General features: G+C 40.2%; 1 protein-coding gene across 14 annotated transcripts in view; it reads right to left on the bottom strand.

Annotated features, from left to right (window-relative positions):
• Positions 1 to 19,584, bottom strand: part of tenm4 (teneurin transmembrane protein 4) — a 141,049-nt gene that overhangs the window by 44,796 nt on the left and 76,669 nt on the right. For 9 of the 14 annotated variants that reach the window (XM_075472874.1, XM_075472875.1, XM_075472880.1 and 6 more), the window contains 9 exons: positions 18,823 to 19,037; positions 17,592 to 17,799; positions 13,401 to 13,502; positions 12,507 to 12,701; positions 10,879 to 11,079; positions 7,231 to 7,416; positions 4,735 to 4,761; positions 3,117 to 3,263; positions 624 to 840 (listed from right to left, as the gene is read on the bottom strand). In XM_075472874.1, the coding sequence (XP_075328989.1) occupies positions 624 to 840; positions 3,117 to 3,263; positions 4,735 to 4,761; positions 7,231 to 7,416; positions 10,879 to 11,079; positions 12,507 to 12,701; positions 13,401 to 13,502; positions 17,592 to 17,799; positions 18,823 to 19,037 (1,498 nt within the window). The remainder of the gene's footprint in view (positions 1 to 623; positions 841 to 3,116; positions 3,264 to 4,734; positions 4,762 to 7,230; positions 7,417 to 10,878; positions 11,080 to 12,506; positions 12,702 to 13,400; positions 13,503 to 17,591; positions 17,800 to 18,822; positions 19,038 to 19,584) is intronic. The other 5 variants (XM_075472877.1, XM_075472878.1, XM_075472881.1 and 2 more) reach the window with 1 other exon arrangement.

Here is a 19,584-nt window from a genome sequence, read left to right as displayed (position 1 = left end):
CTTAACTGTGAACCAGTCCAAATAACTTCCCTTCAATCACTTTAATCATTCAATTCAATTCAATTCATTTTTATTTATATAGCGCCAAATACAACAAATGTCATCTCAAGGCACTTAGATAGTAAGTCCAATTCAAGCCAATTGGAATTCAATTAATTAATAATAATCATAATTCATAAAATAATCCAATTCGTTCATATAGAGCCAATTCAAAAACAATTTCCTAGCTAAGAAAACCAACAGATTGCACTGAAAACCTTTTGTTTTTTCGGTCCAATCTCCCAGCCTGAGCGGCGTGCCTGAGGCGACTGTGGAGAGAAACGACTCCCTTTTCCCTAATCATCACTTGTTTCTTAGGTAATGGGGTTTCAGGTGCAAATCTTAAAACCATAATTTCATATAGGATAGACCATATCACAATGCTTTGGTTATTGCACTGAATGATAACAAATACAAACAAGAGACCATGAAGCAGCTAAAGTAGATAGGTTCCAACTTGACTGACAGAACCAAAGAATCTAATGTCACAACAATCTGATGTATGAAAGACGATGAAGCCAAGGAATGAAACAACTCATTTCCATTTGGGGTAGTAACTGGTGAGAGTACTGCATGTCACTCACTTGCCATCGAAGGGGTTGACCCCGGGGATGATGTGGGTGCTGTCCCTGCCCACCAGGAAACGCACTCGGTCATAGAAAGTCTGCAGGTTGCTTTGTGCAGAGGACATCTGCGTCTCCTGGATGATGTCCAGGGGATCCGGGGAGCCAACACACAAAGTAGTGGTGTGACAGGTTGCCTGCAGACAGCAGTCTGGATCCATGCAGTCCACCAGGCCATCTGACAAGGTCAAACAAGTCACACAGAGACAGCCTCATTAAAAAGCAGTGTTGACACACACCTGGTAAGAGAAACAACGCACATACAGACGATGGAAAAGTTAAAGCAGGAATTAAATATGTACGTTGTATATCAATAGTTTAAAAACAGCACAATGTAATAGCCTAATAAAACAAATAAAACTAAGTAAATAGAAAAAAACACCCTTTGTCTTTAAAATACCACCAATTCTCTTTGGCAAATTTCCATTTTATCCGTCAGGTCATTTTTTTACAGTTGTATTGTGGTAACGGTGTCTCTGCTGCTTCCTTCTCTTGGTGTAATCCAGACTGACTCCATGATGCACAGGTTGGGGATTTATAATCTCTCTTCATTTCATTTCGAAACCTTTTACAAAGCGATGAACACATTTTAGGGTTACATGGCTTTCTGTTTCTCTGCTAAGGTAACTTTGACATGCAAACTGGGAAAATAGGGGCTCAAACGAGTAACTTTCCCCCTAAAGGATTACCACTCTACCTCCAAGCCGCACCAACCCCTCAGCTACAACCAAGCTCTTCTTCTCGTTGAAGGCAGTACTTTTTTTTTGTAATCTAAATCTATCTTTGGGATTGCTGTCATGCAGCAGAATGGATTCTGGATGGCTCTGATGATAAATAAGAATGCATTTTTCAGAAATATCTCATTTTACTTAAATTCCTCAACTCAATTTGCAGAAAAGCAACTTCTCCCAACCATGATTGGACAAACTGCCTTGAATTAAATTGTTGCACATCAGACAAGTCAGGTCAGAGCATCTGCTGTCACTTATCTGCACTCAGGTTCTGGCACGTTAGTGCTTAGCTGTGTTTCTACATCAGAGTGATGGCTCCTTGGCTGCAAGTTAAAGGCTTGCTTGCTTGGCACCTCTAAAATACATACGACCGCACTCAAATATGCACAACATATACAGTACAAAAAATCTTCAAATATTCCCTAAAGCCTCCTATGAATGTAGACGAGTGGTAAAATTCCAGTGTTCTGAACTAATGGTACTACAAGACATATTCAAATTTTGATATTCCATTGAGCTTCCTTAGCTGACCTCAATGCTTTTGGTTCTCCAAACTTTCTAGTATTTGGAAAATTAAAGTCTAGAAATCCATAAAATGCAAAAGATATAAAATTAGTTTCTGCAACACTTTGTGACAAAAAGTGTTGAGATCCAAAATCTCTGTACGGCACTATATACTTAAATCAATCTGGCTGTATGGCTTTGCTCGTGGTTCTCTATCAGTAATTTAGATAACACAATGCAGGGAAGAAAGAGATGCTGTGTAATGCACTTTTCTTGTTGAAATGGGTCACCGGACTCCCCTACCCTTGGTTTTCAGGGGCCTAGCTGGCCAGATGGGTGATAAAAATAAACTGTGCTGTCAGGAGTCAGTCAAATCCCCAGCAGCACCCTGCTGTTGCCATTGAGAGCTGTGTGGTCCCTGTAAAGTGATGGGAAGACAAACAGCTCCTGCATAAATAAGGGATGCTAGTGCATAGCTCAAGCCGAGAATGAGGTCTGGAAGAAAGGAAGTCACGTCTCCCACTTGGCCTCAAGAGTGGTGCAGCCCCCTCGCTGGCGCTGTGTGTGTGCCTGGCACAGCTCAGGGCTAGTTAGAGGGAAAAGCAAAGACTTCCTCCTGGGGCCAGTGAGTGTTCGAGGCCTCAGGCCAGGTACTTTGCTTTAAAAAAAAAAAAAAAAAAGGCCAGGTAACTTCCTTAATTCATACCTGGCTTTCTCTTTCCTGCATGCGTCATCTAAACAATATGTACAATATGATGGTAATGTCCTCTCCTTTTTTGTAATTTAGTCTTAGCCATTCTGAATTTTCTGATCCCAAGTGATGTATGAGACTAAGATCTAATGGACACACAGCCAAATGATAGCGGCTTCTCATTCTCTCTCCTCCACCTTTCCCTTGTGTCTAAGCAGATGAGGCCCTCAAAACTGGGTTCTGCTGAAGGATTCTTTCTTTTAAAAGCAAGTTTCCTCTTGGGAGTTCAGGGTCTGGGTTCTGTAGGGCATGTTAAGACAATTTCAGTTGTTATTACCTCCATACATATCAGGCTGAAACGATCTGTATAAAGGTACAACTGAGCCTGAAAAGCAATGACGCAGGTAGAGAATATTCGTAAGCACAAAGGTGGTTCATTTTTATCGTCAAATCGTGTCTGGTTAAGAGTCCCTGTTGGTGAATGGCCAGTGTCTGAAGGCATTGCAGTGTGTGGTTTGTGATTTTTACCTCCATCGTTGTCCTTGACATCACTGCAGGCAGTTTCCATAGAGGTGTCACAGCCAGTGCCCCTCCAGCCCAGCTGGCACACACAGTACCAGCCATTGTTACCCAGAGTGCACCTACCATTTCCATTGCACAAACCAGGGCAGCCTTCTGGTAACATAAAAGAGGAAACAGACAAGAGTCAGCACAAAGGCTCAAATAAAGGAATATTAATGGGTAAGCACTGCACACTGTGCACAAACACCAACAATAAAGCACTTGTAAAACCCGGGCTCCTTAATGATTATGGTTTGTTGCTAATAATTCTCGCATCCCAGTAGTAGAATAATGTAAAGATTTTAAATGGGTGAAAGTGGCCATAAAGACCCAAAGCCAAAGTTGATTCATTTGATACCCCCTTTGTAGAGCTTCTAATATCCTTCTGCAGTAAAATCAGATAGGAGGGATTTTCAAAATCAATATTCACTTATTACTACAGTAGATTAGTCGGTATCTGTGCTACTACAGCTGGATAATGAGAACAGTAGTGTATATGCTGGTATTTTTGTACATAATTGGATCAGTTTTAATATGATTTTGGATTCTAGCCATTATCAGTGTTATAGTACTACTGCTACTGCCTGTTCTAAATTATCATTTGAGAAGTTGTTCCTATACACTTTTTTACCAATAATTGTTTTTTTTTCCTCACAGTTGCAGGGAAATTAAATGAATTCTTCCATAAGTTGGTCAAAAATGACATGTGTAAGAATCAATGGGTTTTTATGCTACTTGCCTTTAAAGAATAATCATTTGTATCATAATTTGGTACATACAAGAATGATTTCATGTTTGAAATAATTTTATTTTTGACATTTTTATCAAGGCTATTGTCATTGGGGAGTGTCTTGCCTCTTGGAAAATGGACAAAACAACTCTGGTAAGACCAGCGGAGATGGACGACTTAAAAGCTTAGAATGTTTGTTATGAGGATAAATAAAGATCTGTTCTCAGTTGGAACCATTTCAATTTAACTGGCAGTGCTTTCAGAGAGAAACCCCTGCAAAGCCCTGCCCAAGCCTGCCTGAAACAGCTCCAGACGTGAGGATGCAAGAGCTCAACGAACTTCTCTGGCTGCCGCTCTTATGCCAGGTGGTCCATTACCAAGCCCACAGTGAGACTAAGAGGAGGTGTCGGTGGCAGAGAAGCAGCGCTGCAGCAGAGCCACCACCCCCTGCTTGTCCTGCACCGACCAGACCATGAACTCTTTTAATTAGAGAGAATGTGGCCTCAGCATCTATCAGGCACTGCTCACACCTGCACACTCATCCATAACGCATGGCACAGGTTTATCAATCCCCTTTCCCAACATCCCCCTATTCAGAAAGCAAGGATGCACACAAACCAAACATCTAACATGTAAAGAAAGCAGCACAGCTTGACTCAACAAGTGTGAAGGTGCTAAGTGGGACAATATGGCAAAAAAGTTGATGAACAGTGGAGATCTGTAGAATGAGTTTGAGGTGCATAGTGCCTGGCTAAATCAATGTAGGAGAAGAACATGGTGTGTGTGTGCATGGTTTGTTAATGCTGGCTGGGCTTACAATGGGAGGAGGGCAAAATAGAAGGAGGAATGCCATACCTTTCACTACCTTATCCAGATAGTGAGCTTGGGAGATAAAAGACAGGACATATAAGGGAGGTTTGAACAGTGCCACGTCCATGATAGGACAGCAGGGCAATGCGTTAGTTTACATTACAAAAGAAAAAAGAAGGAAAAAATGCAGCCATGAAGCATTACAAGCATGCATTACAAGCAGCACATTAAACACAATACAACACAGAGGAGAGAGATGGAGATGAAGAGGGGAATTTGTGGAACACGGAGAGAGAAAAAGTTAGAGATAGAAAAAGAACGAGAGTGGATAAAAAAAAGTGAAATGTTCAAGAGGAACATTTCACTCTGTCCCTGTTTATTAAATTCTGCGATCGGCAGAATATCTCAAGGGAGCATTTTAAAGGCAACGTGATTGATGCATTTACTACTACTGTTAAAGCCATTCTGCAATATTGTACAGGAGGTCAGGATGTTCAAAGAAAAGCGCTTTTAATCTTGACAAACATCTCTGGACAATGAGGTCACCAGAGGCCTTGCCAATAATGGGACCAAATCAGACCTCCATGTGTTCCACAGCATGAGGCTTGGGGCCAACACTGAGCTCTCAATAATGAAAATTGATTTAAATTGAGATCTTTGGCATCTTAATGGACTACACAGAGGAATATTCGTGTTGAGTGGGGATCCCAATATGGCCTTTATAAAAGAGCCATCAATAATGTAAGGCCAGCATATGAAACATTCACAAACTGAGTCAAGGCTCTGAACTAAGGCATCGCTTCAAGACATGAATGAGAATAAAGTGGAAAAAATAATAATTATCTGTTTAAAGGTCTCATTTACAAGAACTCTCAGGTTTTGTCCTGGTTTCAAATGGACTCAAATGTCTGGGAGTTCCACATTTCTGTTCACTGAGCCATCGCGACAGACGGGGGAGAGGTGGCCATTGTGTTCTCACTTCCTTTCTAATGCCTGATTGGTTATATCAAAGAATTATAAAGAAGTGGGTTACAATATGCAGTGGCAAATGTCAAAAAAGTGGTGGTAATTCTTTTCCTTGAATTGTCAAACCGTGAAAAATACCATTAACACAATACTGGCCGATGTATTTCTTGTTCTAACACAATTCTCTGCTGGTTAGTTTAATCTCTAAAAATGAGTGTCACATATTTATTTTACTAAAACACTAAAGAAAAGTGGAGTAAAGGTCATTTTAGAGGGATAATTTAGAGGGGTCATTTTTTGGATTACAAAGTATAAAGCTACACCTGTGTTAGAAATATTTGACTGCAATAACAGTATGAAAGTATACTTTACAGCAACAAATCAAAGAAAAGAGAAGAGAAAAGAAGTGAAGTTGATGCATACGCAGGAACACAGAATGCCAAAGTTGTCATCTTGCAAGGCAGGCATCACAAAGCATTTCCTTTTTCTTTGGATTGTCTTGACAGTGATAAAATCATACATGTCGAAGTTAACTTGCCTCACAACGTTTGTCTTATTGAGTTCCAGACTTAAATAACAAAACTATCAAACCTCAGAAAATCGATCACAATAACTTAAAAAAATGGCAAAATGGAATCCAATTTTTGTCTGTTATTCTTCTTCTTTGTATTATTATTATTAATAATATCATTTTTAATATATACCTGTTTTTTATGTGAAATAAATTAACATTCCAGAAGGACACAGAAAAATCATGGCACTTCATGGCAGTGGGCATTTTAAAAAGGGGAGACAGGTCACAAACAAAGGTCAACGACTGCTTAGTTATAATTAAAAAATGTGTTGTATTATAATATTTACATACAACCTAAATAAAGATTTAAAAGCAGGGATGCCACTGCTTCAGAAAGTACGTTTCAACTTTAAAGTGTTGTTTCTTTGCAGCACTAACATCTACTCTCACTAAAAAATTTGAGAAAAATCCCAAAAAGAGCCAAAAACTTCAATTATGATTGAGGACTATGAAAATAAAAACAGAACAAACAGCACTTGGTGGTTTTAGTCTGTTTTGTTTTTCTTCTTAAGTTAACATTGATAAAGGTTTTCAAAACAACTCTTGACATTCATTCAAGGTCTTGCAAACTGAACTGTTGCTGTTTATAGAGGAGCGACTGCTAGTGTAGATGCAGAGCTAAAAGCGGTGGTCGACCTGCTCACAATGACTCGTACGCCAGCAGTTGAAAGCAATAGTAAATGGAAAGGGAGCAAAGAAAGAGATGAGGAAAAGGATGAGTAAAATGAAAGGACACCTTAGCACATTCCCACATTAAAATGCATGAAGGCAAACCTCAGATCCTTGAGTAAACCTGTTCATGCTTTACTGAGTTGCACAAATTCAATTAAGCATGCTTTCCCCTCCATTCTCCAACTGGACGCTTCCCCTCACACCCGACGCTTCAGACACACGCAGGCAGAGTGGCAGCCTATATGCCTTTGTTGGCCTCCCACACCCCTCCCAAACACACAGACATATACACCCAACCAGTCCCCCATCAAAACCTCTTCCCATCATACCAATGGTGCAGTGTTCTCCGTTCCATCCCGGGCTGCATTCACATTTGCCGTCCTTGCAAGTGCCATGCTCATTGCAGCGTGGGTGACACGCCCTCTGGTCACACCCAGAGCCCATCCAGCCGTCGTCACAGCGACAGGTGCCTGAAACACAAATTCCATGGCCACCACAGTCCGCTGCACAAATCTCTGTGGGAGACAGACACACAGAGGAGGACAAAAAACGGAATGGGGGAAGACAGACAGGAAGAAAGGAGGGGGTGGAAATGGGATGGAAAGGGAAGACAAGGCAGTGATGGGACAAGGCAACAAGGGTGGAAAAAAAAAAGACAAATCCAGGAGTTATCGTCAGAGAAAGGCGACCACGCTCCACTACCTTGTCTGATGGCAGTTGAAAAGAAATTCCTACACATCACAGGGGCAATCCTTTTTGACAATACAAATCTAATAAGTCCATTACCCAGAAAAGACAAGATTTGTGGTGGCCTTAGCAGACTTATTCTTTTCCTCACATCTTCTCCTCATTTTAAAGTCACCTCTTTACACAAGTAAAGGGCTAAAGAGAAAAAAATACACAGCCAAAACTTCTTGAAATGGCTACAAACACAGCACTCCTTTAAGTGTCATTTGGATTAAAGTGTAAATGTAATTTCTTTGTCAATGCATGCAGAGCTCACAGCTCGGCCACATGTTTCGCAGGATCTACAAATCCATGGAATGATTCCAGGCACAAGATTTCAATATGTTGTTTTAATTCTCTTTAAGTGCCATCTACCAGAGGAAGAAGTGCGTTCACGGATCGAAGAAGACTGATAGACAGAGCCATAGTAAAGCCCCGCTGACACTATTGCGGAGTCGCTGAAAGACTTCCCCAACTGTGTGGGATAGAGCCCGGGACATTACCCTCGTCTTGTGAACTCCAGGGAGAGTGTTTAAGAAATTAAACACTGACAGATTACTTATGAATCTCATTGAAATGTTAACCTCTTTATTAACTATTCGCAAGTAAAAGGGGCTTAGTGGTATGGACAATGAGTGAACAATAGTTTCCCGGCTTATTAGCCTAGCCAATTCAAACATGACCACAGGGGACCAAACTGGAGGTAAAATATTTTCACAAGTTAATCACTGCTTCTACAGTGGCTATTTTGTAATTATTACAAATTGAATCTGAGTAGTATTTTCAGCCAAGAACCATAACATTACATTAGCTGTTCAAAAAGCTTTTCAAAAAAGTCACTCTTCCCTACTAATCACAGATCAGCAGATACTATGCAAATGCTAATTTTACATCTGACTTCTAATTTATTAGATGTGCCAACAGTGCCCGTATATTGCCTTTAAAGACATTTAAGCACGGGAACACTCGACTTGAAATGACTGCACATGCAAATATAAAATATTAGAATGGTGTTAAATTCCTGAGGTCTTCCAGTAAACCGTTCATCATGGAACTATGCCTCTCTGCTCGCTCTGAAACAATATCTTATAAGACACAAAGTGCCAATGAAGTAAATGAAGATCCTGAAAGATCTCATTAACGCATATGTTGAAGAAATTACCAGAAAAAAAAGGCTTGTAGTTCACTTGTTAGAATCATTAAAATGCACACTGGTCAGGGAAAAGAGAGTCAAACTGACTCGCAGACAACAGCTCCTTTGGAACAAAGGGAAAAACCTTTAAAGTGATAAAGATGCAATTACAGCCTACAGGCATACCATCATTATCTGTGGCCAAGGGACCACACTGAGAAATACCCCCATTCCCATGATAACCATTGCCATTTGCACATAAGGACCGTGTAAACAAACCTTCTTCTGGGTGGGAGAATGGAAAAAATGGCTTATAACACACATATAAAGTGACATAAACCCTCAAGCAGAGTTTTTATAGAAGGTAACAGTATTACTACATACTGCACACACCTGGGTTACATCATGCCAGAGCCACATAAGAAAATGAGTTTGTGATATTAAAAAAAGTATTTGGGAGGAGGGATTACGTAATCATGAAAGATGTATTAAAGGCTTTCCATCTTTTTTTCCTCCCCGAGTGTGCAAGGTAACGGGCTACTTGCTATAGAACCCTACCTCGTAGATTAGCGTTGTATTAGACCAAAGAAAGCTCTACAATGAACAGGATAAAGAAGGATAAAGAGCCAACTCATCATCATTTGCAGAGCTTTTTCTCTGCGTGACAAACTCAGACTAACTGCCCATTTACCTCCAAATCCTTGGGATTACCTAATAGGTCATCATGTCTGCTTGGAATACAAAGGGAATTTCTGGATCAGAGGAACTGCTGTGCTAAAACCCTAATTTCAGAAATATTCTGCGTGGTTACAAATGGTGTTGTCTAAATGAGAGGAGTGTTTAAAAGGAGCTATTTGAAACTATAATCTGCTGGGGAATAACTATAGAATGTAACCACCTTACATAACTAGAGTCTCATGTGAGCATTTATTCAAGTGTGAAATTGTTAAATAATTTATCAAGCTTGTGGTATAAAGAAATAGTTCGGTTAACTCTAAATTTTGCATCTGGTTTTCCGTAAAAAAAACACTTCTTTATCAAATGTGACCCAGAATGCCGCTGTCAGAAAGTTACATTTTACAGGACCTTATTTTTTTAACCTATAAGCTTCAAAATGGAATATTCTAGCTGTAAAACTGTATTCTATGCTCAAACATTCATTGACTACCAAGAGAGAGCAATCCCCATGGACACAATAAACGCAATGGGAACAGTCCTCCAGAGAAGAAAAAACAAAAGCTATCATCAGCTGTGAATGTTGCACCAATAAGAAGAGAGTCAGAATCAACTTACTCTCACAGACAGTGTGCCTGCTAAGCATGTTTCTGTCCTTTCTGAAGCTGCCACCTAACCATGCGGAAACTGAAGATGAAACCATTTGTAAAAAGAAAGAAATGGGGCCAAATCAGCTAAATTGGATCGCTAGCCCCGGACCTCTGATAGATCAGTAACGAGGATAATCAATGACTTTATGCGAGCTGTTTTATGTTTTAAAAAATGAGTTATGTTCACTTTTGTGAGGGCCAAGCAATTACTAAAGTTATACAGAATCAAGCAGAGAGGCAAGTTTTTTTTCTTTCATTGATGAACTGATAGAGATGTCAACGGTAATTGAATGGGTTGCATTTTTTTGTCAGCTGTTACAAATCTGAACAGAATTTGATTGCAGTTTATCTCCAGTTGGTTACTCATGAGATTAACACCAGCATTTATGTAGGAAAGTTTTTACAAGAAAATCCCTAATGTTTACCTCAGAGAGGAGTTTAGCAATTACCACCCTGTCCAACCCTGCAAGTAGTCAGGATATGGTCCTCCAATAATCTACATGAAACATAAGTCTGACCTTCCCTTTCAGAAACTGTAGGACGTGCTCTGTAGATTCACAGCACAAATCTTTTAACACATCAAAGACATGTTATGGAAAAGCTGACAAGGTTGGAAACTTTATTTATAACAGAGGGGGGCTTGAAACACCTATCCTTCAATAATTAAATATTTTGCTTCTTTATCTTTAAGGAGCTCTTATCATAAATAAATGAGATGATAAGAGTAATTAGAGCTAAATCGGCCTGTGAAAAGGAATCGAGCCAATGTTGACTTTCATGATAAAAGCACTTACCTGTGGAGCAGTCATGGCCTGTCCAGTTGGGATCACAGCTGCAAGTTCCGGTGTCTGCCAAGAAAGCTCCGTGTCCAGAGCACTGGTCCATGCAGGAGGCCCTGGGGCTTTCACATCCTGGCCCGCCCCAACCAACAAAGCAGTGGCACTCTCCCTGGACACAAACGCCTCGACCAGAGCATGTTGGATCCAGGCAGTCCACTAGAAGCATTTCAAAGAGAGAGTGTTAGACACACCAGTCACCTCCTGATTCCCTCTTTCACAGGCAACCTGGCATCTCTATTTGGGCCTGAGTAGAATACCAACTGCAGAGGTCTGCAGCTCAGCTGCAGCAGAAGCAACCGACTTAGCACTGGAACAGTGAAGTTACAGAGGAGACATACAGAAAAAGCTGGAGAAAAGATTTCCATAGAAGCAAATTAAATGACTGCTTGCTCAGTGGGTGTTATGGCACAAACCCACAGGTTCTACCCACACTTCTGCTGACACTCTCAGCAGAAGTGTCTCAATCCCATCTAAAGCGGGTAAAACCCTTAGTCAAGCCACATTCATGTGTACCTTTAAACAAGAAACCTAAAACCTACTTTATATGAATGTCAAGAAACAGTAAGCACAAGCCTGGTGCAACAGCCTCTCTACCTAAAGAAGAAATCCTGCTCAGCTCTCCGTTCACAGATGAGGATGCTTTGCATGCCTTTTTGTACATTGCATCAGTGCATAATGTTTTTGTTCAGCTGTCATATAAATATCAAATTATTGCCTTTCTTTCTATCACTCTTTCCTTTGTAGGGAGTTGTCGGAACTTCAAAATTCTATCAGCAAGATAATATCCGCGCCACACACACAGATGGCAAATGGGTGCCAAGGAGGAGCAATGTCTAGTCACTGAGATCAGTAGGCCACGCCATGGCAGGTCCCTTTTACCATGACATAAATGGATATAAAGGCTGTTATAGTAAGACAAACAGGATCTCTTGTCTCTCAGCAGATGGTTTGGGCACAAAATACAAAGATCAGAGGCTAACTGACAAGAAACTCTCTCCTGGCAATTAATCATCGTAGCTGAAGGTCACATGGAAGAAAGGTAAAAATGTTAAAGGGCCCTCGTCCACATTCCCCTCCACTCCTTATGGCTAACACTCCACCTAAAATAGAAAGAGGGGCCTATGGATGTCACAAAACCCCATTTATCAAACTCCCAGGGTTCATTTTTCATCTTGAAATGAGAGCCTTCAAGAGCTGACAAACACAATGGCTCCTTCAATCTTATCGAGTCAAGCTTTATCCAGCCACGAATGAAGGTGGAGTTCCTCACAGATTAGCATCAGACTTTATGTCTGAACTTCGGACAATAAATGTACTATTTTGATTAATGCGCAGCCTATTTTGATTAATGCATAGCCTTATATTCATGATTTCCACAGAAAAAGTCAGCTCGGATGAATATTTTGACATGTTATGGCTGTAACACTCTTCACATAGGATTTACCTTCTTAAATAAATCCCCCTCTGTAAGTATACTTTCCCAATGTCAAGCACTAACAAGGAAAGATGGTGGCTACAGCAATCACATTATGGGAGATTTCATTAGTCTAGGACACATTAGCATGACTTATGAAAACAATCACCTTCTTCACAGTTTTCCCCTTTGTATCCAGGGCTGCAGATACACGTTCCCATGATGCAGGTACCATGGCCACTGCATGTGACATCAATGCACTGGTTGGTGGGAACGTCACATTCTGAGCCTTTCCAGCCGCTGTGACACATGCAGCGACCTTTAAGGTATTGACCATTCCCACTGCACAGCACTGGACAGGCAGCTTTGAAAAGAGAAGAACAGAGAAGAAATTCATTTGAATGCACCCCTCCAACCACAGTTTTAAGAAACTTGTGTGCTGAAGCCTCCATCTGCCAATTAGTCTTTTGTTGAACTGTTTAAAATTTTCTATGCCTGTTGGAAAAAAAAAAAGCAAAAACCATGAAAAAACAAAACAAAAAAAAAAGGTAATTTGGAGTCCAGGGCAGGTATTACATAAATTTTGACAAAATTTAGCAAAAAATATTTACGTAAAGGAAGGATAGATAAATAGCTATAGATAAAAAAAAGAGCTGTATGGGGCACATGAACACATGGATAACAGATGGAAGTACAATATGTATAAATATGTCACGAAAACAAAGCATTGATTAAAACACAATGCTTCAGTTTGTTTCCATCATACTCAAAATGTTATTTAATTTACAATCAAATTTAATGCAGCCTTGGCTTTAACAATTAAAAGAAAACACTAGACATATACTCTGAAGCTATCTATACTGTTTTCAAGAAGGTTCTTTCATATTTTACTGAATACTAACGCAGAGGGGAAGAACTAATGCCGTCTGAGTAACAATTAAAAGAAATTGCAATATAAAATGGCTTTAGTCTGGTCATGCAGTGAACATAATACGCACAGCACCGTACAATATGTCTGAATGATGGCGATTATTAAAGGTATTATGAGAAGGGATTGACTCACCTCGCCCACAGTCAGGTCCTTTAAAGCCTAAAAAGCAGAGGCATGTTCCATCAACACAGTCACCATTTCCGAAGCAGTTACTGGGGCAGTCATCAATAGAATCTGCAAGAGAGCAATCAGGAGATTTTTCTGAGTAATGTGATTTGAAAAGCAATTTTCCTCCCACTTATTTCTTTTGGCTGATTATTTCCCGTTGCTAATGATGGTGATGAGCACAGGCTCCATCAGACTCAGCATTTACATTTCACTGCTTCCAACATCTTTGTGTGTTACTAATGTTTCACGGGACTGGAGCAATTCTTGAGAAGAGAAAACAAGTTGTGATTACTTGCCTTCAACTGAAATTTACAAATCAATTAAATGATCAAAATTTCCTGATGCTCTGGGTGTTGAAAGTACCATCCTTGAAACATTTTATCAACTTAATTCAGCACATTGATTGCTGGGAAGGTAACTTTGGAATCCAATTTTTGTCTGTTATTCTTCTTCTTTGTATTATTATCATAAATAATATAATTTTTAATATATACCTGTTTTGTATGTGAAATAAATTAACATGATTTATCCTCAGAGGTATCCTCAGACAGAATAATTCACGCAGGGCATTTTCTACATAAATACAGGCAATGATAAATACCTCACGGGCACATAAAATACATGTTGATCTGTCTTTTAGTATCTCATGGAAAATACAGAGCATTAAAGATGCCTGTAACACTTTTTTGTCTTTTTTTTGGAGTATCTGGAGGGAAAAAAACAATCAGGAAAAAAATAAAAAGGATAAAATAACTTAAAACATATAAAACATATGAGGACTTATAAAAATGTGTTAGCATGGCCCTACTACCCCTTCATTGTTGTTGGGTGTTTCTAACTGTAGGAAATAAAAACCAACCTAAAAATGATTTCGCTGTGATTTTTTTTCTTGCTCTTAGTTTTACTCGTAGAACAAATCTTTTATACTTTGCCTTCAGCGTCCTCTGCTTTATGAATACTAAAAATATCTTTCACTAATGTGTTTTTTTCTCTATATTTATTTAAATGTCTATTCATTTATTGTCTAAAGAGTTTCTTTTTCAAAGAACAGGTAATAATATGATGCATTTTAGAAGAAAGTTAAACTGAATTTGGCATTGTATTATCTACATATTGTGTGCATTACTTTTTTTTTGTAAGATTTTGTTGCAGTTCTTAATTTAAAGTTTCTTATTTGTATGTTTTCTGATGAGTTTTTGTTGGATTTTATCTTAAGTAAGGCCTTTAACTCGACTCAGTTTAAATAAAGACTGAATAAAAATGATTATTTAATTTATATAAGTTTTTTGTGTGTGATTGAAGTCATTTACTTTTCTGTAAACGAGGCTTCTATCTATGAATGATATTTTGAGAGATGCAAGCAATCAGTAGGGCATTCACCATACTCTTCTTATTTTTTTGCTCATTGATCCCTCAAACTGCTTCAAATCAAATAAATTGGCAACAAATCATTTCCACCACAGTCCAACGCTCTGACACTGGCTTGTATCTGAAACAAGATGACCGCAGATCTCTGAAACATGATGCTCACTGAATTAAGCCTGAAATGGTGCTGAAAAATATCCAATCTTGTCCACTGCCTTCAGGCAGCAGAAACTCTGAGGCAAAACTTATTGAACAAAGAATCTCTTGTACTCCACAAAGGGTTAGAAATGTGAGCCATGGATTCAGCTTCCCTTTACCCTGGAGAGTCAATCATCACTGAGGATGCAATGCAAGACAGAGAAAAAAAACAAAGAACCAGAGGGAGCAAGAGATATACAGGCAGACCAGAGATACAGTAAAAAGAGAAAGGGATGGGCAGTGAGCAAAGAGATGCAGCTGTTTTTTGGCTCCAGGCTTCCCTTTGCCATGTTTGGTTAGTGAAGGGATGCATGGAAGAATATTCTCTGGTGTGATGGAGGGAATCAGCTGTTCGGTGGAGTTTTGATGGCCCCAAACTATGAAATCTAACAACAGAATGGGGCTCAGACTATGTTGCATATAGCTAGCAGTGCGTATGGGCCAGAGGGGTCATGGTTACGGAAATGAGACATAGTGGGTGTTAAATCACCATCACAAATCATTCATTCATTTTCTATAACCGCTTATTCCAATTCAGAGTCGGGGGACCTGGACAGGTCGCCAGGTCACTGTAATTCCACTCAATTATTACACATACAGGTATTCTACATTGATGTACCTCTAATCAAAAAAACATTTTCTAAATCTAAATCTTTTCTTTGCTGAACAACATGCAGCCTGTCAATCACGTTTAATTGAGTAATAATCGGTAAAGCTGATTTTGACTGCTGACACAGTTTAGTAGACTCCATGCTGCCTCCGCCTATAGCCTGAGATTTCTCTGAGAGCAGGGGAGGAAGGCCATGGATATCTCTTAGCCACACACTGAACATAGGCCAACGCATAAATCATGGATTCAAGCAGAGCTTCATTGAAATTCATTACCCTTCATTTCAGGGGAGCTAACTATTGTGAGTCTCTCCAGTGGGTGAGAACAGAGTAGCGTGCAGAAGGCTGGTTTAATCAGTGACTTGCTGTGCTCTCAGAGGATGCTCAACACCACTGAATGATGGTTGGTTGTGCAAAGAAAGCAACTCTACGATGGAGTGCAACATTGGTGCTGGGTCTTTACTTCCCTTTGCTTTGCCTTCCCTGTATCGGGAGCTGTGTCTGGGTTGAAGCATGTCTGGCACCCGGCAGCAAGGACAAATGGCTTCATGCTCCAGAGGGTTGTGATACAAAACATTCAGTAGGACACATTTCACATTGTCATGGAGCCACAGCCAAATAATGAGGAGCAACCCAGATTAAAGACACAGAGTCTCTATTCTCCCAGATATATTGTGCAACTGGCTACGTGCAGCAAGAAAATCTTTCATTTAATACATGTAAAAAGCAAAAGGTACCACGCTGGTAGTAAAATGAGACTTCCACCGGCAGAAACACTAAAATGATTTTACTGCGAGTGTCTTTTAAACAATGCTGCTTGTGTTTCAGTGTGCCTGTTCTGGATATTGCTCACATATATTTCTATACCTGCGCTGCTCTATTTGAAGGTCAACTCCATCCCTCCATGGCTCAATACAATTCAGGCAGTTGGTGGATTCAATTTCTGCTGTAGGGCACTTAACCGGTGACCCATTTTAGAAGGGCCCTTCTGCCTCCCTCTGAGCTCCTGTGAGCAGATCAGCTCCGATACAAATGAACAGGGGCACAATTCTTGCTCTGACTAACTCTGCCCTACCCCATTCGTTGCACAGAGTACCATATCTTGTCGTACTTCCTCTGATGCAAACTACAGGGGGGCTTCATGCACATCCAGTCAAGAAGAAATAGGCAAAAGTAAACATGCTGCTCTGATCCGCCCTTCATGTGTCATATCATACAATACGTATTGAATTACAGCTGTTGTTGGCACAGCAGGGGGCCATAGTGCATCTCTCTCCTGTCTCCACTTGGTGTTGAGGACAGCCACTCATCGATCTGCTGCCTGGCACAGCCCCTGTCACAGATGGACTCTGGCCCAGGAGCTTTTAATTAAAGAGCATGTGAGAACAGCTCCCAGCTGCCATCCCTGTGAAAGTCGACACTTCGGGCCCTCTCACACCTTGCTTGATACAGCAGTGCTAATCAAAGGCGCTTAAGGGAGAACAAAGAGGAGCGCACAAAACGAAGTCACCTCCACAAAGAAGGACGTATGTGTGAAACACAGTTGTGTGCCACTCAGAGTTAGAGTCAAAGGAGAGCAATATCGTACCTACTTTGATACATGGAAAGTGGATGGAAATTGGAGCAAACTGTGAGAAAAAATGGCACTAGAAGGAGGGTACAATCATATTTTAAATTGTATGCAAATGTTTCCCAGAAGCTTGGACCCCTGATTCGCTTGGAAGACACTCAGGCTAATGAGGATATGATGATCTCTCAATGCCCTACTCAGTGGCATGGCAGGATAGCGCCGATGTCCTGATTTTGTAATATTCAGCTTCACCTTGATTAACCTGCACTTTCTACCGCTACTGAAATCTACCAGTACCTCCTACTCATGCCCTGAGTCCGTACTGTTTGCTATAGGGTGCTGGTGGGTGGTATTATAGGGATTAGGAACTGCTATTACAGGTTTCAGCAGCAGGTCATGCCCATGGCACTCACCTATGGCAGTGGTGAGGAAGGAGACAGTTTCAGTTTCTTTCCCGTCATTGTAAATAGCCAGGTGCCAGATGCCCGAGTCCATGTACTGAATGAACCCTGTGTCGTGTGTGGTGATGGGTATGAGACTCCGCATAGCCACAGGCCCCTCCAGACCGTGGATATCTTGGGCCAGGAGCCGCCGCCCATCCAAAAGCTCCACAAAGTCAAACTGCAGACAGATACACAGAAAGTGAGAACGATTGATGGATGGACCGCAGGCATGCCATTAGAGTGACACATGAGACTTGAGTGCTTTCAACCCTCTTTATAGCAGAGCATCATTTGGTCTGCATGAATAACTCATCATTCTGGAGGAGCTTGAGTTAAGTCTCGACACATCTTGGCTGGATGGATTGTGATAAATTCACAGTACAAATGTCTTATTTGAAAGTCTTGTTTGAAATTATTAAACTGAAAAATGGGAAGCTGGAGAATTCAATGTGAAGTTAGTGTTTACCAAATAACATCTGCACTGATTTGCTTTATATCACTGGTGAGTCAATGAATACAAATGACACCGAATCTAAACTTCATATATGAATGGAAGGGAATCTTTAAGTCATGTGTAATCAGTCAGTGGATGAATTCTCCACTGTGGATGATTTTCTGAAAAACGAATCACACTTGACATTACTGTGAACAAAAAAAAAATCATGCAACGTACAATTTGTGCGTGATCAGTCTCATTTTGTGCAAAACAACAATGGGAAATCAGTGGAAAGAAAAATCTTCTCTCGGCCCCTGAGCTGAATATCTTTGTGTGATTCATTAATAGTATTGAACATGAAAGGAAGTTAGCAGAAATCCTATCTGTAACAAAGACAGTGATTCATTATGCAATAGGAAAACTTATGAATTGGTTTATATTCATGACACACTCCCTCTTGGTTAGATTTCTTTCTTTTTAAATATCCCAATTTATTTTCTCTGGCACAGAAAAAAATGGGGAAAAGGCAGCAAAATCTTACACAATCAGGCCTTTAAAGTTTTTCAAACAGGATCACATTTATAATTTACAACGGTCTTTTGTAAACAATCATAAAGCTTCTAAACGTGCTCCGGTGCAGTAAACATTCAAATGTGCTGACACAAAGCACCCAGAACATAACGATTTTAAACTCAAAACAAGCAAGCACAACAGACAATAAATGCACTGTATTAATAGTTTCAGGTAATTCAAAATGTTTCCCACCTGTGTGTGTGAGGGAGGAAGACCTCTTCTTCCATATATCCCCACTAAGGCATCTTTGCTGAGTGACACATTAAACTTCAAGTACATGGGATGATCAATGAAGACCTGGGATCTCCAGAAGATACCAGGAGGAATCTGCTGGGCAACCTTGCGGCCCACGTCAATCTCGCCCATATCTATATAGCTGTCATCTGGAAACAAGCTGTCCAATTTGCCTGCATTGCACACAGAGTAAATCGGTAAGAGAGATCGCATCATTAATCCAACATGTGGAGGGCAGAGGGAGTCAGTCTGCTGAGGTATGATAGTCTGACCATATCACAGACATTTAATCACATAGCTGACAGCCAGAGAAAAAAAATTAATGAATGATCCCTCTGGCCACTGCCAGCAATTACCAGTTCCACTGGAAGAGATAGTACCAAAGTATATATATCTATATATATATCTATATATATATATATCTATATATATATATATAGATATATATATTATTGATTGGATATTCTTAAATGGCAACGAGACTGGGGAACAAACTCTTATTTTTGTTGAGGTTTAACTTTGAGGTTAAAAGATTGAAAACATATGGTGTCGGTACAGCATGAGAGGAACTGCCATAATGCATCCGTTTTAATCCTGTGAGAAGTAAAAGTAATAAATTGAAAATTGTAATTTAAAAGAGAGCGATTTCAATTGCGCTACCTGCTCAGGTATTAGCTCATCTGCTGGCAAAAATCCCCCATATGCTCCATAATACGACTA

Source organism: Odontesthes bonariensis, chromosome 9, assembly GCF_027942865.1.
Source record: "Odontesthes bonariensis isolate fOdoBon6 chromosome 9, fOdoBon6.hap1, whole genome shotgun sequence".
Lineage (NCBI taxonomy): Eukaryota > Metazoa > Chordata > Actinopteri > Atheriniformes > Atherinopsidae > Odontesthes > Odontesthes bonariensis.
This window is presented reverse-complemented; position numbering and strand designations above follow the sequence as displayed.